We start from the raw sequence: 23271 nt of genomic DNA on the forward strand, positions 1-23271 counted from the left end.
CCCACCACCTCACCCTGCCGCATTCCCTTTTGTTCTCGGTCCTGTTGGATGTTGTAGTTTGCAATAGAGGTATTGAGTGGCCTTCATGTTCGGTCTGTAGTCTGCTTTTAGTACGCAACTTTCAACCCAAGTGGGTCCTCCCAACATCCTCTACTAGGTGTTCCCTACTCTATCTCAGCTGCTTTTTCCCCCAGCACGTGAGGCCAGTTTCCAAGCTGTGGGGCAGACCTCCTGGTTCTTATCTCTACTACTCTTGGGTGTTAGTCTCCCACTCTGCTACTTTATATTCCACAGATGAGTGCAATCTTTCTATGTTTGTCTCTCTCTCTTTCTGACTCATTTCACTCAACATGATACTTTCCATGTTGATCCACTTATATGCAAATTTCATGACTTCCATCTTTTCTAACAGCTGCATGGTATTCCATTGTGTAGATGTACCAAAGTTTCTTTACCCAATCATCTGTTTTTGGGCACTCTGTTTTTTTCCTGATTTTGGCTTCGTAAACAGTGCTGCAATGAACATACCAATGCAGATGTCATCTCTACTATACCTTTTTGCCTCTCCGAGATATATTCCCAGGAGTGGTATTGCTAAGTCAAATGGGAGCTCAATTTCTAATTTTTTGAGAATCGTCCATATTATTTTCCAAAAGGGCTGAACCAGTTGACATTCCCACCAGCAATGAAGGAGAGTCCCTTTTTCCCCACATCCACGCCAGCACTGGTTGATATTGGTTTTTTTTTGGATGTGGGCCAGTCTCTGAGGTGTGAGATGATATCTCATTGTTATTTTGATCTGCATCTCCCTGATGATTAGTGATGAGGAGCATTTTTTCATGTATCTTTTAGCCATTCAGATTTCTTCTTTGGGAAAGTTTCTGTTCATTTCATCACCCCATTTTTTGATCGGCTTGGCAGTTTCCTTCTTGTGGAGTTCAACCAGTGCCTTGTATATCCTTGATATCAACCCCTTACCAGATGGGTATTTGGTGAATATCATCTCCCATTCTGTAGCCTGTCTTCCCTCTTCCTTTTTATTTCTTTCCAGAACTCTCTGAAGAATGAGAGGTAACATGATGCTGACTCACACGCCCACCCCCAGAATTGACTGGAACTGACGTTTTTCATACTCACTGCAATTTTTTATTTGAATCAAATGAAACCTTCTCCTCCTGGGGGTCTCCTTTGTCCCGTCCTCCCCGCCTCCAGAGAGCCCCAGGGTGCAAACCCAGCGCCCACCCCTTCTGAGGAGGAGGGAAACACCTTACAGCAGCCGTGCTCTTAGTGGGCGACCAGAACAACTCTGGCTGTGTGGCCGCGCAGTGGTGTGTAGCTGCATTGTGTGCTATGCGTGGCTGTGCTCAGGACCGAGAGACCCCCCACATGCATACCAGCCCCCCCCCCAAGGGGAAACTGAGTCCTTGGGACTCTAATTTGTTTGAGGTCAGCGTGTGACCCGCTTATGTTCACTCTCCCGCCCCAGAGTCAGGACGTGGGAGCACCAGTGAGGTCTAGGTGGCACTCGGTGACAGGGTGACGGGAGTAATCGGTGCTTCCACCCTCTATTATCGGAACGTTCTTCATGTGCCCTTTGGTGGCAGAGGATAAGCCCGCAGTCATTAAGTCCGGCTTCTGCTGTTGACTCTGGAGAGCAGCTTGGGCTGTTGACGCAGCGCGCGGTCTCCTGCCTCGGTGCCCACTCTGCAGAGAGCCCACCAGCCCTGCGGGGAGGGTGGGGGCGGGGAGGCTCCTGGAAGGCAGGTCCCGGCCTGCTTTACCACCCCCCCCAGCAGACCAGCCCCCGCCCGCACCCTTCCTGCAGGAGGGTGTTGAACACGCATCTCTCTAGCATCAGCTGTAGAAGTCGTTTTAAATTGCTTCTTTTTCTGGCTTGTTTAATTACTACTATGGTAACAACATTTTTTCCCTTCCCTTTTTTAAACGTCATGTATATATAGTATTTCAGCCTCATTACAGGTTAAATTGAGTTTCATGGGTGGGCCTGGGAACCATATTAGAATTTATAGCTTTATTTTTCTGGAAGAATTGCTTCCAAGTGTCAAACAACCAATTACAAGGGAAGTTTGGGAACACTCTCAGGGTGTGAGTTGGGACCGAGGGCCACTTGCAGGGCTCTCTAATTAACTCGTGAAGGAGAGCCAGCCTCCCCTCAGAGTCCAGGAACTTCTCAAGGGCAGGTATGGCCTTGTGCGGTGCCCTGGGCTCCAGCGGGCTGGGAGCCACCGCCCACATGCCCTTTGTCCTCACCCCGTCCCCTGCCTCTCTCGAGCCGTGGGCTGTGCAGGCAGGACGAGCAGCCTTAGATGAGGCGGGAGCAGTTATTGGAAGAGGGCAGGGTTCTAGGTGTTCTACAGGAAGAGGGCAGGGTCCTAGGTGTCCTACATTTGGAGTCAGTGGCCCCACGGGTGGCCTGGAGGAGCGAGACAGCCACTTTCTCCTTATCCACCTCTGCCACTCGGCGTGGCTGGGAAGCCAGGACTGACAAGGTCCCCAATGAGCCCCTGCAGAGCTCGATCCCGCCAAACCACGCCTGCCGCCCACTTGACCTTCGGGTGGAGCTGATCTCCGCCACCCGATTTCCTGGGGAGCCGGGACTCGGCCTGGAGGACTTGCTCTCCACAGGGAAGGAAAGTCAGGCCTTCCCCGGGCCCTGCAGGTCTTTGTCCTTCTCACAGAAAAGAATTTCAGGAGGAGCCGAGAAGTGAAAACAGGTTTTATTTGGAGGTTTGAGGAAGGGAAGGAGGGAGAGAGGGGAGGGGAAGTGACGTGCCCCAGGGAGAACACAGGCTTCCCGGAGGGCAGAGAGCCCCATGCACACCTCAGGGGAGGTGCGGGCAACACTGCTTGGCCACCAGGCCGGAGCGGCAGACAGGCTCTGCGGCATTTGCCCAGGCTGGCCTGTGCAGGGTTTCCCACACTGCCCGCATGGGGCTTCGAGCTCACAAGTTGGGAGTTGGGAGTGTTGATGGCCCTCTCTGGCATCTGTTCCTGCCTGCGGTGTGTGTGTGGGGGGGGTGTCCAGGCTTCTGTACGCCTGTTGGTGCCACCAGTGAGGGTCTTCTCAGTTCCTGTGTCTGCCTGGTGGGCTTGCTACAGCTGAAAGTTTCATTACTTCCTAAGAATTCCATCACCATGGGGGCCTTTGTTGTCTACCTGGCTTGTCATACTTCTTCACCTGTTTCTCTTCTTTTTCTTTTCCTTTCCCGGCTCTGTGATGCAGGGGTCAGACACGCAAGGCAGGTGCCCTGCCCTCTGGATCACCTCTCTGGCCCTGGAAAGTTGTTCTGACCCTCATTTTACAGACATGGAGATGGAAACCCAGACAGGTCCCAGAGCTGCCAGGAATGCAAAACTGAGCTTCAGCCCAGCCACCAGGTTCAGAGGTCCGGGGCCAGCCACTCTGTCCACTGTCCCTTGGCTCCCAAAAAGCCAGGGTGCAGTCTCCCCCGCCGTCTTACCTGTCACCCCATGGTCCTCTCACCTAGAAGTACTCTGTGTTCAGCACTGGCCTCATCCCTACATTCCTTGTCATGTGTAGAAGAGCTGGGTGGAAGGGTCACTGTTGCCCAGTGTTATTTTTGTTGGGGGAGGGGGTGCTAGGCACACCCAGCGATGCTCAGGGATTACTGCCTGCTTCCTGCACATATATACAATCTCCTAGATTCAAAAAGCACCAAAGGTCTCTTGAAATGTTTCTCTCCAAAGCGCGGCAGACACTGAGGGACAGCATTGGAAGGGGCCCTTGGTCTCATGGGACCAGCCCCGGACCCTCGTGCTGTGCAGGGGCAGGGGCGGGCCGTGCTAAGCCAGGAACACGCTGTGACACCTGTCTCTGTCTGTCCGCTGGCCTTCCAGGGGCTGTGTGCTGGGAAAGGCGTGGGGTGCTCCCCAGGATGCAGACGGGGCCCGTGCAGGGCCCCAGCACAGACATGTGACAGCTGCAATGTGACCCTGGGGACCATCTCACACCCCTGCTCCTGTCCCCACCAGCGGCATCAGGGTGTTCTGAGGACGTTGGGCTGGAGCCCTGTATGGGAGGGAAAGGGATGCCCGTTACCTCACGTTGACCGACTTTCCTCCCGCTTGTCCACGGGTCTGAGGGGTGGTATCCAGTTTTACTGAAAATGAAATCATGTATTCAACTCTCAGGCTGTGTTAGTGAAAATGAACTCTAATGTGATTAGATATTAATGTAATGGAGAATTGGTGTTAAATCAAGGCCTTCTGATCTTATTGCTCTGCCTCTGCTCCCTGCCAGCCTTCCCGCCCACGCCCAAGCCCACCCTGGACACTGGGAGGGGAGAGGAAAACTGGGGTGTCCTGAGGAGCGCGTGGAAGAGGGGGGCCGGCGTCAGGCCAGCGAGGCCTCACAGCTTCCTGCCTCTGAGCGGGCGGGCAGCCTGGCCCGTGCTGGCCTCCCCTGCTCCGGGGGCTGTGGACGCAGGCAGCCGACAGCCCTCACACATGACCTTCTCAGCGGAAGCGCCTGGAAGGGCTTTTTTGCTGCCTTTTGCCCATTTTGGGCTCCCCCTGTGGCTCCCGGCCCCTGACAGGACGAGTGTTTTCTTATAGACACAGAGCTCCATTTCCCCCGCTCCCACCCATTTGTACAGTTGACTTGACGGGTAGCTGCCGCCCCTCCCAAGCCCACCGAGCCCTAGGTGGGCTCTCCCCCACTAGCAGTACGGGCTGCACCCCCCTCGGGCTTCCCAGGAGCTGCAGCCTCGGCAGCATTGCGGTGGGGGGCCTGGGAGGGGCTGGCCCCCACTGAGCAAACAGCCCGGAGTGCAGGCTCTGGGCACGGCGGGCTGCGTCCCCTCCCGTGTGAGGGGTGGCACTCGAAGGCCAAAGCAGTTCTTTTGCTGTTTCCAGAGCACTGCCTGGAGAGGCACAGACGCTGCACACAGGATGGAAACGGCTTTTTAATGACCGTCAGGGGCCTGGTGTCGGGGCAGCGGTGGGAGGCTCCCGCGAGGGAGAAGACGGAACACCTGAGCCGAAGGGGAGCAGCCTCAGTACATACGTTTCCCTTGGCCGCGTTCCTCGGTGATTAGGCGATTACGGGAAGCAGCTTCCCGGCACCGAGCTCCTCGCGCTGATTCTGGAAGGCACTGTTGGGCCTCACCGCTCCCCACAGGCCCAGCCCTGCCACTGGACACAGGGGGCCCGTCTCTGGCCCCGTTGCAGGGACGCGAGACCTCCCCTCACGGCCCCCTCCCACGTGCTGCTGACCCCACTCGCCCCTCTGCAGGTCACTGTTCAGCCCGGGCCCCGTGGCGGCTGGGTTTGTGGGTTTCATGGACCCCCAGTGCCCGTGACTCGACTGTTTGGCCGCGCTCCTGGCCCTGCGTGGGGGTGGCCGGCGCCTCTGTTCTCTGTAGCGTCCCAGGGCCGCGTGGGCTCGCCGTGTCCTCAGGCTGCGCGTGCCCGCAGACAGCTCCTGCCGCGTCTCCCAGGACCAGCCAGGACCCCGCGCGGGCAGGGCTGACACCGCTGACCAGGCTGTGCTTCTCTCGCAGGTCCTGGCAGTCGGTGAGCTTCGAAAGACAGCCTGCCTCCTTCATCCGGATCGTGGGGACACACAACACGGCAAACGAGGTCAGGCCCTGGGAGGGCAGCCGGGAGAGCCCCCGGCTGCAGCGTGCCCGGGCAGCAACGTGGGCACACGCTGCTCTGGCCCGGGGGCTCTCCTGTGCTTCCCGATGCCCCCCCCGCACGTGAAAGCCAGCTCCTCCGGCCTGCTGGTTCCTCCCAGGATCAGCCACATCCACTGCAGAGACCCTGAGAGCTCAGGCAGCTCCCGAGCCCCCTCTGCCCCAGTGACACTCCCCTGAGTGCTCCCTCGGCCCCGGGTCAGGAACCAGCCCTGGGGGGGTCTTGCTGTCTGCTCCAGTCCTGTACAGCATAAACCTGAGTGTTTCTGCGCAGACCTCCCGGCGCCCCTGCTCCCTGCCCCCTACCCCCTACCCCCAGGGGCCAGCAGCCTGAAGCTTATTTATTTGTTTGTTTATTTTTATTGAATCGCCGTGGGATACAGTTACAAAGCTTTCATGATTGAGTTTCAGTCATATAATGATCGAACACTCATCCCTCCACCGGTGTACATTTCCCACCACCAGTGTCCCCAGTACCCCTCCCGCCGCCCCCCGCCTCTGTGGCAGACACCTTCCTTCTTACTCTCCCTCACTTACGGGCATTGTGCTCCTGAGAGGCCATCACGATGGGCCTGTATCTACTTTCTGCACACCTCTCCCGTCCCGGGCCATCCCGCCCACCATCGTTGACTCAGTGGTCCCTTCTCCATCTCGACTGTCCAGAAGCTCTTCTTGGACCTCATTGAAGGGGGGGAGGGATGAATCCCGCCCCCATTCTGGCAGTAGCTGGCACAGGTGCCCGGCGCTGGCCTGGCCCCCGCTTCCCTGGGCACACGCCAGGAACAGAGCTGCCGGAAGGGCCTGGACAAGGGAGCCCCCCACCCCACCCGCCGCCACAGGGGGCCTGCTGGGCTCCAGACATGAGGGCAAGCCCCATTTCAGCTGAGAGGAAAACGCTCCACAGATCCGTGACTTTACCTTCCTGTTCCAAAGGGTGAGGGGCAAAGCTGGCGGCAGGGCCCCCACTGGCTCTGGCCTGCTGCCCCCTCGTGTGCATCCCCCTCTTGCTGTGTGAGCACAGACAGTGTGGTCAGCGAGTGCCCCCAGAGGAACTGCGGGGCGCAGATTGGAGGTGACGGGCAGAAGGGGCTCCGAGCTTCTCTGTCCTGTGCCTCTCTGGCCTACCCAGCCTGCCACGGGCGGCTGTCGTCTCCCGCCCGCAGGGTCCAGCTCAGGGCTCCCGTGCCCGTCTGAATTGTTTCCCTAGGGAGGCCCTGGGGGATGAAACCCACAGCAGGGTTGAAACCACAGGACTCACATGCAGGCCCAGCCACCTCCTTCCCCTGCCCGTGGCCACTGTCGCCCCACTCAGCGGGGAGGGCCAGCGGGCAGGTGAGACCCCAGGCTGCACTCAGGGAGGGGAGAGGCTTGGGCGGGAGGGAACATTTCTGCTTTCTTGTGTGTGTGTCTCTTTCCCTGTACTCTGGAGACCCTGCAGCGCTTTGAACTCAGGCTGAGACCAGTGTCCGTGAGTGGAGCCCCTCTTAGCCCTTACCCAGCGTAGTCAGTGAGAGGCGCTGACACTGGGTCCAGGGCATGGACAGGGTTGTGGGCAGAGTCAGGCCCCGCTCGCAGTGAAAAATGAAAAGCAGAACCAAAAAATTTGCAAAACCTGTGGAGTCCATTACGATATTTCTAACCCTTAAAAAAAATTTTTTAATGAAAATATTATGATGTTTCTATTTAGTTTGTCTTTCTGTTTATAATAAAAATGACACACAGTCTGTTTCAGAGAAGAGCTTATGCACAGAAGCCTAAAACTTCCTTTCTTCATTTTAAAACAAACGTGAAAATTATAAAAATAAACCAGTCAATATTTGGTAAAAGATAAGATTGAACAATTCTAAACATTAATTCTTAAAAGCATTTTTCCTTTTCTGATGATGTAACAAAAATTAAAATTGAATCTGCATTTTAATATATATTTGATCTTCAAACCAAACATATTTTTAAAGTCCTGCCAATAAATCCCAATTTTCTTACCACTTAAACTATGTTAAATTAATTATGTGTGGTGCTTAGTAAATTGAAAACCAATTTAAATTTATCTTTCCATAACAGTATATCAAGCTAAAGTAAATATACTTTATTTTCCATCACTTTTTTCTTTTCTAATGCATGCACCCCCCACCCCCCAGAAACTATGCTTTTTCCCCTTAATGGGTCCCTGCGGGGATGAAGTACAGCAGAGGAATTGCCTCATCAGAAGGGGCTGAAGCGCTGGGGGTGATCAGCATCTTCATGCAGTGTGCCCCCGGCCCCCACCCGTAATTTCCCACCATGGTCTGTCGTAGGGGGCTCCCAAAACCATCTGTGCAAGGGCCCAGCCACGCTGGGCTGGCCCATTTGAATGAGTTCGGTAGAGGGTCACTCACTAATTAACTGTGATCTGCCCCGTTTAGCTATGGGCAGGCTGCTCAGCTGCCTTATTGAGTCAGTTATTGATCAGGAAGAAAGATTCCGTGTAATGTTGCCAACTGGGAACGTTTTCAAGCGTGCAGTGAACACTGGCCAGGAGCAGAAAGAGCCGGAACAGCACTGCTCTCCGCGCAGGAGTCCCTGGGCCTGGCAGACACACCCTCCAGAGGACGCTTAAACAGCTAGCTTTTCTTCTTTTCACTTCTAGTTTTCTGCCGGGGGTTGAACCCAGGGCCTCCCCCTTAGGAAGTGTGCTCCGCCCCGAGCATGAGAACGTGAAGTCCTGATCGCAGCCTGCTGGATCAGGCCGGCCTGCCTCAGAGCAGGGGAGCTGCAGCGCTCTGGCCAGAGAGGGCGGGCTTCTTGGTGGGCGGGGAGGGACTCGGCCCGGGTGTGGCTCTGGGGGCGCCCCAGCCCTCGTGACCAGGCCTGTGGAAGGACGATTCTCCCCGTCTGTCGCTGTGAGTCTGTCCGGTGGGGCGGGACCGTTCCTTTACCCTGAGTGCCCGAGAGCCGGGACTGTGCTGGCGCCTAGCCCCTAGATGGATTGGGTTCCTGGCGTGGCCTGGTGCCCTGTGGGCCACCTACGGGAGCCATGGTGATGAACTCTGCCTCGTGGCACAGCAGTGACTTCGTGCAGCTGCTGACCCACCCGAGAGGAGGGTGGGAGGGGCGCGGGGGCACTCGGGAGTGGTGTGGCGGCTCTGAGCCCAGCGTTCGTCAGGGTGTGTGGCCCCAGCTAGCCTCTGCGTCCAGGTTTCCCGGGACCTGTTCCCGAGCCTGGCTTCTGTCTCGCTTCCTCTGGGAGCACCACAGCCATGAGTGCGTTTCATTCTGCCGCCCCGCATCTGACTCCTGCCACGGACCCCCTGATGCCGGCCTCGCGCAGAGACGCCCGGCCTTCCCTCGCGCCCTCCGCACTCTGTCCTGGCCGCCCTGGTCATCCAGCCCAGCTTCTCGGAGCGTCCTCCGCGTGCGCCCCTGGCCCCTCCCTCCCCTCCTGCCTGGGTGTTCTGTGTCCCCCAGGGGCATTGTGCTCGGCTGGGGGGCTTCAGCCCCGCTCGCTGGCCCCGTGCCCGGGCTGAGAGCTGCTTCCCTGACGTTTCCTTGGCCTGGTGGGCTCAGCTTGCCCCTCCCCCCGGCTTCCTTACAGGCCCCTCAGGCCCAACAGATCTGCACTGCCAGCCCTCGGGGCTCCTTCATCCCGGGACCCCCAGCAGGGTGCGTCCCTGAAGACAGGAGATGTGGAAGCAGCTTCTCCTCAGCCTTAGAGAAAAGGCCCCGTGTTCCCTTTTGTGGTTTCCAGGAGAGCCCGGGCCAGAGAGCCGCTTCTGCAGGCAGAGCCCGGGCTCACGGGGCTGCAGGCAGCCTCTCCCCCAGGGGCCCGCGCGAGCCCTGCCCGTCAGTAGCAGGAGCCGAGGGTGGTATTGACGCCCGGCGCCTGCTCTCAGGGCCCCGCTATTGAGTCCGCGTCGCTGAGGAGAGAGGCTGTGCCTGTTCATCTTTGTTCTGCCACCTCGCGCGAGCCTGCACGTACAAGTACCTATTGGCTGAGCGAGCAAGTGAATCCATCAGCCCGGCCACCCATCTCCCCTCCGCCCATCAGTCAGCAGCCAAGGAAGAGATCGAGCGAACATTATCACTCTCGGGAGACCAGGCCATTCCACACCGGCTTCTGTCATCATAACAGGAAGGTCCTTTTCTTTTTGAGGTGGGGAGGCTTGGGCCACTCTTGGCAGGGGACCGTATGTGGCACCAGAGATCAAACCGGCACGTGCTGTACCCCCTACCCAATTCCCTGGCCCCAAGGCTTTTTGTAAACCAAGATCCTGTAACTGAAGACACTTGCCAGCCTCAGCCTCTCCAGGTTAGGGTCTTCGGAACAGTCCTGGCCGCGGCTGCTCTTTATTGAGCACTCACTATGTGCCACACCGTTTATATTTATTACACTACTTAATTCTCATTTGTGAAGTAAATCCTCCACTCAGCCACGTTTTAAAACATGAGCCTAAAGGAATAGCACCAGGTTTAGATCACTGGCCTTGCAGGCGTACGGTTGTGAGTTCAGGTCCCTGCTACCCAGGCCCACTCGAGGCCTTGGCAGCCTTGCCGTCTGCATCCCAGCTCTGCAGCCAGACTGCGTGAGCACAGCAGGAAGGCAGGCGGCCCATAGGTGTGACCGTGTGTGCCAACGCTAAGGCTGGCCCTGGGCTTGGCCCCCGCACTCTGCACACACACAGGAGGGAGCCAGTGCTCGCCACGGGCTGATGGGCAGTGCCCACTCATCCGCTCTGGCAGCGGGGTCCCCACAGTAGCAGCCAGAAGGAGGGGAGAAGAAGAGCGCAGTCCAGCCAGCGCTGGCAGCAGCATGGCACCATGGAGCCCGGCGTGGCGGGGTCTGCTGAGCTGTCACAGACGTGCCACCCTACGCCCATGCGTGCTCTCGGCCAGCGATTCCCCGGCCCAGGCTGCTTCTGGCCTGGCCACCCTCCTGTGCCCGCTGAGTCTCGTACTGCATTGATGATGTCTTCATCCCTGGCCCCTCGGAATACCCCGGGGGCCCATGGGGGGCATGTTGATGAGCCGCTCTGCAAGGCTGGGAACAGGATGCCCCAGGGAGAACAGGCCAGTGGGCGCTGTCCAGGGGTCAGCCAGACCGGAGGGTCCCTGACGGCCCACATCTGCAGAGCAGGTGGCCGGCGGGATCTTCCTGGAGCAGAGGATGGGAGCAGGAGGGCCTGTTGGGGGGCGGGCCTGGCTCCCAGCGTGGCGATGGCCGTGCAGCTGCCCCAGGAGCTGTGCGTTGCAGTCCGTGCACCTCTCAGGTTCTCACAGAGAGACGCTTGAAGCACAGGGGGAGAAACTGGGGGGAAGCCGCGCGATCTGCACGAGAGAAGCGTGCTGTGCGGCAGAGCTGGTGGACTGCAGCCAGCCTGGGCCGGGGCTGGTGCCTCACGTGCCATCAGCGGAGGGGAGGTGGGCGCATCTTTGCAGGAGGCGAGTGGTGCCGCCATGGGGCGGGTGGAGGGGTGCGGCGGGCGGGCGGGCAGGCTGGGCGTGGGCCCCTGCTTGCTGCTGTGCGTGTGAGGAATAGTGATCGGCCCATGAACTCGCCGCGGGGGGCCGCGCGCGCCGCCAGCAGCAGGACAGAGAGTCGGCAAGTGGCTGCATGAGCTGCCCGCCAGGACCACTCAGCACAGAGCCCGGCGCGAGGCGGAATTTATTTACAGGCTCTGTCGGCCACCGAGTGGCTGGGGGCTCCCGGGCCATCCTCGTTCCCATAGCAACCCGAGCCTCTCGTGCCGAAGAGAGCAGGGAAACTGAAAAGGGGAAAAGAAAAAGCTCCTTCCTAGCCGGCCTGGTGGCAGTTATTCCCCCATTGCCCCGGCCTGTGGGCACTCGCACCTTGCCCGCCCGGACCCCGGCCAGCAGCCGCCCCTCAGCGAGAGCCGAGCCTGGCGCCAGGGCAGAGGGACCGGTGGGCCCCAAGGGGAGCTGTGTGAGGACAGACCGTCGGGGTCTGGGGACCGACTGGGCGGGCCCTGCTTGGCCAGGGGCATCTGTGCATTTGCCTCGCTGTCCTGGCAGAGGCTTTTCCTGGGCCCACCCCACACTCCCTTCCGGAAAACCTGCATCAGGCAGGTGCCCCCAGGCCCAAGGGTGGCACCCACGCCCTCATGCCCCTGACTTTGGAGAATGGGGGAGCTGCAGGGCCTCTGCGAAGTGAGGCACGTTTAGAGCAGGGGTTGTCGGATTGCAGGGGTGTGTGGTTAAAGCAGCCACTCCGCGCTGGCACCCTCCACTGGTCGGGGTCAGATGCCTCCCAGGGGTCGGGAGGAGGAGAGGAGTGGGCCGGCACGGCTCAGGTAGAGAGAGTCCCTGGGTCCCACCACCCCCAGCACCACAAAAAGAAAACAAGAAAGAGGAAGAAGCGGCCTCATGGTGGTCTAGAAGTAAGTGGTGAGAAACGGCCATTGCTCCCGGCCCAGCGAGGGGAGGAGCCCAGGAGGAAGGAGCTGGAGGATGGAGGACCCATGGGCAGAGAGAGGTCTGGGGCCAGCAGACCGCCCCACTCCAGCCTCTCCGAACCAGCGTGTTGCTTACTTCCTGGCTTGCAGGACACTGGCCTTAGGGCCGGAGAGACAGTGCAGGGGGTGGGGTGCTTTGCACACGGTGGACCCAGCTTTGATTCCCCAGCATCCCCTATGGTCCCCAAGCACTGCTAGGAGTAATCCCTTAGCATTGCTGGCGTGCACCCTGTACCCCCCAATAAAATAAGGACAGTGAAAAAGTAATGTAAATAAAATAAGGAGTGTGGACTATACATTACAGGTTCCTTCCCAATGAGACAGAAAAAAATGTTATCTGCAGCATAACTATAAAAGATCTTTGTGGTTGTTTTGTTTTTGGTTTGGGGGCCACACCCCAGTGATGCTCAAGAGCTTCTCCCAGCCCCGTGCTTGGGGGACCTTCACGAGTGCTGGGTATCAAGGCGGGACCTCCTGAGTGTGCTCCAGCCCCCGAGCCATCATTCCGGCCAAAATATGGGTTTCTGGGCCTCTGGAGACTTCAGTGTCCCCGCTGGAAGCACCTTCCCCAGTCCAGGGCATGTGGCACTGAGGCAGGACGAGTCTGCCCCACGTGCCGTGGAAACCAAGCGGGTGGGCCTCCAGCTGACTGGCCCCGGGGCCCTTGGAGATGAGCCCAGGGTATCTCCTGCCTCCAGAGCCCCAGGCACCAGCTCTGCAGGGAGACGTGGCCACAGTGCGCCATCTCCCACCAGTACTCTCCTTGGCAACAGCAAGCTTTCACTGCCACTCTGGGACCACAGACAGGAGAGGGAACGGGTCCCCCAATCTCCTGTATGCCTTCAGGGACCCCCAGGCCCTGCCGAGTGCTGAAATTCCCATTATTTGTGGGTGCCCTTGTGTAGGTGAAGATGGGAAAGCGACATTTGGAAAGACTTAAAAACAAAAAACAGTTGCCTTCTATAGTGTCAGCCAGAAAATTGCTCCCTCTGATACCACGAATAAGCCTTGGTGCAGACCTTGGAGCTGCGTCCTGCCTGTGGTCAGTGCTGGGGGCTGGTCCTGCCTGTGGGCTCTGCCCAGTGTCATGCTGGGCCACTGGGGGGGCTCGTGAGCTACAGAGACAAGCGTCCGGCTTGAGGGGCTGCGGCTGCAGACAGCTTAGAGAACCAGTGTCTGGGTGTGGCACAGGGCAGGTATTTATAAGGAGGTGTCCACTCTCTGAAGATGCATCACCCCGGAACTATGGGTTGAAAGCTTGCCTCAGAAACCCTGTCTGTGCCGGTTGGCATGAAAGCTGGCCATGGAAATGACGCCAGAGAAGCCGGGAAAGCAAGGGGGGCACTGACCAGCATTTATTACCCTTCCCCAGTTTCGGCCACGGTCCTTCGTGGACTCTTGGGCCAACCCTGGGAGGCGAGCCTGCTTCTACAAGCCTCACAGAGACGGGCACTTGGGGTGCCCCGGAGCCCAGCGGGCTTAGCCAGCCAGCACAGGTGGGGAGTGCCTGCACCCCAGAAAGGGCGGGAGTGTTTGTGTGGCCCTGTCCTAGCCCCGCGGGGCTTGTGAAGAAGCCTGGCTTCAGCTCAGGAAGGCAGAGATGGAGAAGAGCAGCAGGAAGGACGCCTGTTCGTGACGAGTCAGGGCCAGTCCGTTCCCAGTCAGCTCCTGAGACCGCTGAAGCCGGTTCCACGAAGGTCAGACACAAGTGTGGAGCGGTGTGAGGACGGCTGGCTGCCCTGCTTCTCTCGCCTCTGCTCACCCCGCGCCAGCCGCAGGGCGGGAATGAGGTTGGCGGGAGGGGTCCCTGAGCACAGACCTGCGAGTAAGGCCCAGGCACCGCCTGTGCAGCCCAAGACTAATACAGAAATAAGCAGACACTCACTGGGCCTAGCTGCCCCCTCGAGGGAGGGCTTCGGGAAGGGAACTGGGGGGAGTCGGCTCCTCAGCCCCCACCCAGGCCAGCAGGCACCTCGGGGAGCCCACCTGTGGGGCTCGGGGGCTGCATAGGTCAGGGCGGGAGGGCAGGCACCGCCCAGAAGGCGCCCGCGCCAGACCAGCTGTCGGAGGGGCTGGCGGCCCTCTGTGCCCCGTGCCTGCAGCCGCGCCCGAGTAAAGGGGCCGGAGGGTGAGAACAGGCCGTCGGGGACTGGCCCAGGGACCCCTCTGCCTCCGCCCTCTGAGGCACCCCGAGCCCCCCCCCGAGGGCCTGGGTGTCGTCAGCTGCTGTCTGTAGACACATTGTTTGTCACACAGGTGTGATACTTTGGGAAGACTCAGCGTGTTTGTGTTTTATCTGGGGGGTGGGTGCTCTGTGTGGGTGCTCAGGGCACCATAGCAGTGCTGGGCGTTGAACTGGGGTCGGCTGCGTGTAAGGCTTGCCCAGTCACTGCACTGTCTCCGACCAAGAAACGCTGCCTTTGTTCTGCCTCCCTGAGTCGGTGCCCGTGTGGCCTAGGCCGTGACGGCCCTGGGTTGGTGTCTGTCCCCCCCCCCCTCGCCACCCTGTGTCTTTAGCCTCGGCGCAAGCACACTGGTGACCGCCTTCACCCTCCGCCGAAGCTCCCTGCCAGCCTCAGTGACCAGCCCCTTCTGAGGGGCAGCGGGGCCCCCTCATCCCCACCCACCCTTTGCCTGCTTGCACAGGGCCTCTCCGCTCGCCCTTCGCTGCCTCCTGTGCAGGGCTCTGCACACACTCGGGAGCTCATCATCCTGCTCCTCGGCCCTCAAGGACCTTGGGGCCGGGGGTCCCTTCAGTGTGGGGGTCTCAAGTGGCCCTTGTTCCTCCTCCTCAGCCAGGCTCATGGTTCCCTTGCCTGGAAGTTTGCGTGTCTGTGTCTGTGTATGTGTTTGAGTGTTTGTGTGTCTGTGTGTGTGTGTGTGTGTGTTGCCTGTAGGTGGCAGCACCTCTCGGAGGTATAGCTCTGAGAGGAAGTGGCCTTGAGGACCCAGAGAGCGGCCCCTGCACATCCGGGAGCAGTGGGTGGGGTGGGGGAGCACCTGCCACACACCTGTGCACCGCCCCCCCAGCTTCCCAGGCCCACCACAATGCCCAAAGCACACCTACGATTCAGCCCTCATATTCGCACTCGAGTTCAATAACAGACATACTGTGGGGCCCGAAGCTTGTTAGAAACTTAGAGACACCTGGGGTGGAAGCAGCTCAGAAGCTGGCCTCGCATGCTGGGGGGGAAAGGCAGCTCAAAGAGAGAAGGGGCCACCAAGTGAAGGGTGCTAGGAGGTCCTGCTCGGGATGGGAGGTGCGGGCTGAAAGGAGACTATAGACCGAACACAATAAACCACAACACCCAAGAGGAGAGAGAGCAGAAGGGAATTCCCTGCCACAGAGGCGGGGTGGGGCGTGGAGGGGACGGGATGGGGTGGTGGGAGGGACGCAGGGAACATTGGTGGTGGAGAATGGGCACTGGTAGAGGGATGGGTACTCGATCATTGTATGACTGAAAGGCAAGCATGAAAGTTTGTGAGTCTGTAACTGTACCTCACGGTGATTCACTAATAAAAAATTAATTAAAAAAAATAAAACGGGTGGAAGGCAGTGGCTTTGGCGAGCTGGGCAGGAGCACCAGTGACACATTGGTCAGCGTGGTACATGGAGAGCTGGGCCTGCCAGGGTGAGTCTGGGCTGCCCAGCACCCTGACCCCCCCAGACACACGCACACGCACACACTCGCACACATGCATACACATGCACATACACGTGCCCACTCTCGCACACACACATGCACTCACGCTCTCTCCTGCCACCAGACTGCTCAGGAACGCAGCGCTGGCAGAGGCTCCCTCTGCCCCCCGCCACCAGCCTCAGGCAGCTCTGCCCCCCTTCCTCGGACCTTCAGCCTCCAGTGGGGGGCCATCCTTCAGCTTACCTCCTCCATCTCCCTCAGTCAGTACCTCCCGGGCCACAGTTCCCCCCACCTGTCACCAGCACATGAACATCCCACGTGCCAGCACACACAGGGCCGTGCGGGCACCGATCAGCACAGAGGCCCGTCCTGCTCCAGAGAGCCCGCCAGCCCCTCCCACCCCGCCTCCCTCTCTGCCTTTCAGCCTCTCGCCATAAATATTGGGTTGCATTTGATAAACCTGAGTTTAATCTACTCACTGAACAAGGCACACCAACTCAGAAAGTAATTTGTGGGAAGCTTCTCTCGTGGGTTTAAGCCGCTATGTCTTGAAGATGTTTTCTTATTTCCAGAAAAATTCCATTAACATTTTTGAACACTTACGTGATTTAGTAAGTCCCTTTGTGTCAGCTCAGGGGGCCCGAAGTGCGGGGCCCAGGACGGAGCCAGTGGGCACAGTGGGGCCTGTGGGAGTCCCTGGGAGCATGGCAGGGGCCACCCTCCCCCAGTGCATGGGAGGGACACGGGGAATCCACTCACCTTCCCGGCCTTCAGAGAAAACGGAATTTGTAGATCTGGAAGTCGATCCTCATAAAACTGCCAGAAAGTAGATCCACGTACCCAGATCCAAGTGCCCCAGATCCACATACCCCAGATCCATGTACCCCAGATCTATGTACCCCAGGTCCACGTGCCCCAGATCTGTGCACCCCGTAAAATAGGAGAGGCCCCTGCAAGACTCCAGCTGAGCCTGGGTACAGGCTCAGCGCAGGTGCCGACGTCTGGAGCTGAGGAGAGGGATGGGGCCTTCTCACGCCTGCCCGGGCCGGGATGCGGCACCGACCACGGACACTGCCTACTCAGCAGTGACCCCCTCGTTTGTGTGGGGGCTTCAGCTGCCCGCTGTGGGCTGTGGGCTGGGCTGACCCAGCCACAGTAACTCCCCCACTCTCTGGCCGTTTCCTCCCAGGGGCGGACCAGCGTGTGAGGGAGGGCACTGCCCCCAGGTTGGCTCTGCCCTGGCGCCCACTACTCCCAGCCCTGATGGCCGAGTTGCTTGTTGCTGGGTGCAGGAGCAGCGAAGCTAGCCTTCCGGGACCTTCTTTGCCACATTTTTAACAATCCTATCCGTGCCCCGCGCAATGGACCACACACGGCGTGTCTGTGGCAGCCCAGACCGTCCGGTCAGCAGCATCCACGTGCCCCGCTGGGCCCTGGCAGGTCGGGGAGAAGCTCTGCCGAGGGGAGCCTGCGCTGCTCTTTGGCGGAACCCACCGCCCATCCCATTTCCCTCGGGCCAGCTGCTGGGGCGGGGCAGAGGGCTGCTGACCACCACTCACGGCTCTTCCCTTCCCCCCAGGTGTTCCACTGTGTCCACTTTGAATGTCCGGAGCAGCAGAACAGCCAGAAGGAAGAAAACGGCGAGGAAGTGGGGGCGGGGGACCCCAGCCCGTCGGGTCCGCAGCTCGACCCCCACGCCCTGCCCAGCAGCCCACGCGCCTCTCGCTCCCCCAGTCGGCAGCGCCAATAAAGGAGGTGCAGACACGGAGTCGGGGGGCTGCACCCCAGCTGAGATCTTTGGCAGCCGGCGTGGCCCAGCCCCACCCTCTAGGGGCAACCTGGCAGCGGGAAGGGGCGGGGCAGCCGCTGAGCGGGGAGCCCCAGGGTCTCCAGTCCACACCCCCTCCCACCCCGCCGGCCACTTAGAGCCCGCTGGGCCTCTGCTTCCTCCTGTTGCTCGCCCCTTGCTGGCCGGGTTTGCCTCTCGGAAATGTACGGTGGGCACGTCCCCGCCTCAGCCCCCACCCCGGCTGGAGCCCAGACCCCTGCACGCATGGCCCCGGGGCTGATGGAAACAGCTCTGGGAGCTGGACAGCTGCCGTCCACCGCCCCTCGGGTGGCCCCAGACGCCCCTGTCCCCCACCTGGGCACCGCCCCTCCTGCAGTGGCCGGGAAACCCCTGGTAGCCCCCAGGGGGCCTGGCCTCGCTGACCATCAGTCACTGTGGCCATCCCCAGGCACAGACCCGGGGTTCGACTGAGAAACCAACACAGCTTGAGGCAGCTTCCCCGGAGCCGCCCCTGCATCTCTCGGCCGGCTCGGATGTCCCTTAGCTGTTGCTGTCCCAGTGCCAGGCACACTTTGTAACTGGACCATCATTATCTGGGGGACGCCGCCCCACAGGCTGGACCCCACTGTGGGCCCCACTGTCCCTCTGGGCCGTCACTGCGCCTGTCCCTCAGTCCCTCTGTCCCCATCACTGCGCCTGTCCCTCAGTCCCTCTGTCCCGTCACTGCGCCCTTCCCTCTGTCCCCCTGTCCCCGTCACTGCGCCCTTCCCTCTGTCCCTCTGTCCCCATCACTGTGCCCTTCCCTCTGTCCCTCTGTCCCTCTGTCCCGTCACTGCGCCCTTCCCTCTGTCCCTCTGTCCCATCACTGCGCCCGTCCCTCTGTCCCTCTGTCCTGTCACTGCACCCTTCCCTCTGTCCCCGTCACTGTGCCCTTCCCTCTGTCCCTCTGTCCCCATCACTGTGCCCGTCCCTCTGTCCCTCTGTCCTGTCACTGCGCCCTTCCCTCTGTCCCTCTGTCCCCGTCACTGCGCCCTTCCCTCTGTCCCTCTGTCCCCATCACTGCGCCTGTCCCTCTGTCCCTCTGTCCCCATCACTGCGCCCGTCCCTCTGTCCCTCTGTCCTGTCACTGCGCCCTTCCCTTTGTCCCTCTGTCCCCGTCACTGTGCCCGTCCCTCTGTCCCCGTCACTGCACCCGTCCCTCTGTCCTGTCACTGTGCCCGTCCCTCTGTCCCTCTGTCCCGTCACTGCGCCCTTCCCTCTGTCCCTCTGTCCCCATCACTGCGCCCTTCCCTCTGTCCCTCTGTCCCCATCACTGCGCCCTTCCCTCTGTCCCTCTGTCCCCATCACTGCGCCCTTCCCTCTGTCCCCGTCACTGCACCCTTCCCTCTGTCCCCCATGCCCTGTTACTCTGTCCCTGTCCCTCTCTCCCCATCCCTCTGCCCTCGTCTCTGTCTCCATCCTTCTGTCCCCGTCCCCCTGCCCCCCACGCTCTGTCCCTCTGTCCCCATCTGTCCCCGTGCTCTGTCCCTCTGTCCCCATCTGTCCCCGCGCTCTGTGCCCCCGTCCTCCAGATGTGGGCTGGGTCTCCATGCACTCCAGGACACAGCTCAGATGGGGCCCTAAAGGAGGGTCAGCGCTTGGCTGGCTGTGGGTGAGACGGGCCAGCCCTTCCCTCCGGGCCTGGTGACAGGGCCGTGGGATGCCATGGGGCCATCCAGCGGCCTGATGACGCTGGAAGTGTATCCCGTTTGGACGCCGCAGGATGGAGTTGCTTCAGCCCCTCCCTCCACCCACACCCCCCAGCGTGCGGACGCCACGGGGAGCACAACCTGTGCATTGGCACCCTAGTCACTGGTTAGGGTCAAAAGGCCTGTCCACCAGCACCCGCCTAGTGGCTCGCTGACCCTGGGGCACTCCTGGGCCCCAGCAGGCGCCCCAGTCCCCTTAGGTGCGTGTCCCTGTCCCTCCTCAGCGGGAGCCATGGGCGACCCCTGGCAGCCCACGGTCCCCACACCAGAAGTGTCTGAGCCCAGGGCAAGAGTAGGAGGTGGGGACGCGGGTGTGGGCAGGGCGGGGCTGGGTGGAGGAGGCAGCACCCCCCGCTGCTGGTGGGATGGAGAGGCCGTGCCCGGAGCAGCCGCCCCTCTTAGATAGACCCCTGTGGCCAGGGTGGGTGAGCAACTTTGAAATTGCTCTTTAAATTGTCACTTTTTAATCTTATTAAACTAAGTGTCGGTTCCCCACAAATACATTTAAAGTGTTTTATTCCTAGAAGAGTTGGGAAAAGAAATTATTTTCAGCAAGAGTGGGATGTGTTTGTTAGACTGATTCCTTGGTGCAAAAAAAAAAAAAAAATGAGATTTTGAATTGTGGAAAAAATTGCTCCCTAGTTACGTGGCGCCCAGTCGCAGGCAGTGTTCAGGCCGGCAGCCCCAACCGAGCAATTTCACCTTTTTTTTTTTTTTAGTTTAGAAGGTAACAAAATTGTAATCACTTATCCCTCCAGCCACTGGAGAGGGAGAGTGGGAGCTGGAAAGGCAGGTGGGCAGTAACCAGCCCGAGGCGGCCAGGTGCAGTTTCTGCTCCCGCCGACAGGGGCCGCTCGCCCCGTCTGTCTGTCGTCCGGGCTGCGGGGCCAGCAGGGGGCGGCGCTCAGTAGCCGCCCTTTAGGGTTGCAGGCGTGGCCGGCAAGGAAAGACTCTCCCACCCCCTCCCGCCCCCCTCCCCCAGGACCCGAGGCCGAGCCCGGCTCCGACTGAGCGGAAAGGGCTTTGCCCCACCAGCGCCCACGCCCACGCCCACCCCGCCAGGCCGTCCTGTCCCCCCAGCCAGCCAGAGGCGGGCTGTCAACAGGGAGGCGTCCCCTCATCGAGCATCAAGTCAATTCTTCTCTCTTTAAAAAAGAAAATAACAAACTCCCCGAGCGCGGGCCTGGAGACTCCCAATCACCCTGTAATTTATGCTAAGTGTTGCCATTTGCATCCTGAGTATTTATAGCTCAGCTGCAGGAGGTGGGGTGGGAGGGGCTGCGCGGGACCCCCACCTGCCTCTCTGGTCCCTGGCTCAGCCGAGCAGGCCTGGGGACGCAGGTGCTCAGTCACTCAGGGGTCACCGCGCACTGCTGCGAGCAGGGGGGGGGCGGACAGCCTGGGTGCGGGCTGCACCCCTCCTGCTGGCTCTTGTCCCGGGCTTTGGCCCCTGCGCCCCACCCAAGGGTGTCAGATCACTCCGGCAGTGGGTGCTCTCGGGCCCGCTTTCATCCCTCCCAAGACGCCTGCAGGGAGGAGGGGATGCGCTTGGGCAGGCCCTGGGGGGGGGGGGCTCAGAGGGGTCTTCCCGCCCCCCTCAGGGCAGCTCTGGAGAGACAGGAGGGCCAGAGACTCCGCCACTCGGCCGGGCAGATCTCTCCTTCCTGAGACTCCTGCTGGCCTCCTGGTCCCTCCTCCTGGGGGCCTCATCACCCACGGGGCTCCATCCCCGACGTGGGCCACACCTGCAGCTCCCGTCCCTGGGGGTGGCCGGGAAGCCCTGTGCGTGCCGCAGTGCTCCTGCCAGGAAGTGAGTGCTCCCCTGAGGGCGGCCCGTGGCTTCAGCCTCATTCTGCAGCACAACCCAAGTGAGCAAAACAGACAAACGTGTGTGTCCCGGAGGGCCCTGCCGCGTCTGTGCAGCCGCCCGCGGGCTCCTGTCGGCAATAAAGCGGTTTCTTGTGCTGTGTTGGTGTCGTCCCTCTGTGCCGCCGGCCCCTCGCAGCCCCTCCGTCGGCACCCTCCAGGCCTCGACATGCCCTGGCCTGGCCCTTCTCCCTGTGACTCTCCTCTCCTGTCCCCTCCCTCCAGCCCTCCAGCCCCTGCCTCCCCCCGACCCTGCGCCCCCATAGGGCCGTGCGGCATCGGGAGCAGCCAGGGTGGGCCGGTGCCTGCGGCCAGAGCAGCGCTTGCCGGGTGCGTGCGGGGCTACCCCACGGCTCTGCGCCAGGCCCCGAGTCCCCCGAGACCCAGGGTCGGGCCACCCCGGCACGGGCTTGCTCCCCACCACACACGGCCCCCAAGCGCTGCCAGGAGCGACCCTACGGCCAGAAAAGCACATTCCGTCCCCGGGAGTCCAAAGCCCTGCTCTCGCGCAGCCCCCACCTCCCCGTGGCCGCCCTTTCACTGGGCAACACCCTCTGCTCTGCCCGGGCACCCCCAGGGCCACACTGACCCCAGACTCCAGCAGCCCAGGTGCCGCCTCGCCGGAGCTGGGGGGACACACTGGATCTAGGACACTTGGCCTCAACTGTCACTTCAGACAGCCCCGCCCGGCCTCTCTGCAGGGCTCCCTCCTGCAGCCCGGCACGAAGGCCATTCCAAACCTTGGTCTGGACATGGCCCTGAGGCTAGCGGGGTGACGGCCAGCCCACGACATGCTGGGGACATGGCAGCGGGGAGGAGGAAACAGCGGGATGCCAGGCAGAGGGGGCGGCAGCGGAGGGAACCAGCAGGGGCGCGGCCACTCCTGCAGGAAGCAAGGGGTGAGACAACGCTGGAGGGCAAGAGCCAGGCCCCAGGGCCAACGAGGACCCCTGAGCACAGCCGGGTGTGGCCCTGAGTCAGAGAAAGCCCCTCTGAGGAGACCGTGCAGGAAGGAGAGTGCTGGCTCGGCTGGGCTGGCACAGGGACGGGCAGGTGGACGGGGCCCGGGGAGGGCCAGGGTAACGCTCCAGGGCCACTGGGGACGGCCTCTGAGCCTGAGGAACTAGTGGGAGGCCCTGCGGCTCGCTTCAACTCCAGCCAGAGGGTGAGACCACTGGGATTTGGTCCCCAGGACAACTCGGCGGGGCCAGCCTCCCCCACGAAGGAAGGAGAGGGGGCGCTTGCTGCTACAGAGGCAGGGGAACCCCGACCTCACAAGGGCCCCTGGGCGCACACACAGCAGGAGGTGAGGCGGTCCCTACTGTGTGGAAAAGAGCAAAACCTCACCCACTCCAACCCAAAGCACCGTTCCCCGACCGTCGTCCAAACAGCGTCAGGCGTGTGGGAAATGTTGCTTTGCATTTTTTAATTAAACTTTATTTGTCAGGCATCATTATGTTAGTTTCTGATATACGAGAGAATGAGTTGGCTATCTGCCTACACTGCGAAATGATTATTATACAAAGGCCTTTCTTAGAAAATTGTAGCTGTGCAGTATTGTGGATTATGGCCCGTACCGTACGTGACATGGCCGTGATGATTTATTTTGTAACCTGGAATTTGGGATTCTTCATCCCTTCAATCAACCTCCACTTCCCTGGTAACTATCCTTTGTCCCTCAGAGTTTAATTTTCTCACCTTTTAGATGTCACATGTAAGTAAAATCATAAGGTATCTTTTCTCTGGCTTATTTCATAAGTGTAATACCAAGGCCCACCCCTGTGTTGCCAAAGGCAAGATGTTTTCTTTTTGATTTTTGGCCACAACCAGCAGTGCTCAGGGCTCTGAAATCTTTACACTATTAATTGGGGATCACACATGGGGTCAAACTGGGTTTGGTTTCTCCCCATGAGCCCTCTCTCTCCCTTTCTCTCCGTCTCTCGCTCTCGCTCCCTCTCCCTCTCTCCCTCTCCCTCTCTCTCTCTCCCTTTCTCCTCCCCCTCTCTCCCTCCCTCTCTCCTCTCTCCCTTTCCATCTCTCTCTCTCTCTCTCTCTCTCTCTCTCTCTCTCCCTCCCTCTCTCTCTCTCTCTCTCCCTCCC

General features: G+C 60.3%; 1 protein-coding gene across 2 annotated transcripts in view; it reads left to right on the plus strand.

The window, feature by feature from the left end:
* Nucleotides 1-21270, plus strand: part of BTBD9 (BTB domain containing 9) — a 477618-nt gene extending 456348 nt beyond the window's left edge. Inside the window, exons 10-11 of one of the 2 annotated variants that reach the window (XM_055138624.1) lie at nucleotides 5544-5622; nucleotides 17348-17653. In XM_055138624.1, coding sequence (XP_054994599.1) covers nucleotides 5544-5622; nucleotides 17348-17518 — 250 coding nt within the window. In that variant the 3' untranslated portion in view covers nucleotides 17519-17653. Of the gene's footprint in view, nucleotides 1-5543; nucleotides 5623-17347 lie in introns of both variants that reach the window. The other variant, XM_055138623.1, reaches the window with a different exon arrangement.
* Nucleotides 21271-23271: the final 2001 nt, after the last annotated feature.

Source organism: Sorex araneus, chromosome 5 (genome assembly GCF_027595985.1).
Source record: "Sorex araneus isolate mSorAra2 chromosome 5, mSorAra2.pri, whole genome shotgun sequence".
Lineage (NCBI taxonomy): Eukaryota > Metazoa > Chordata > Mammalia > Eulipotyphla > Soricidae > Sorex > Sorex araneus.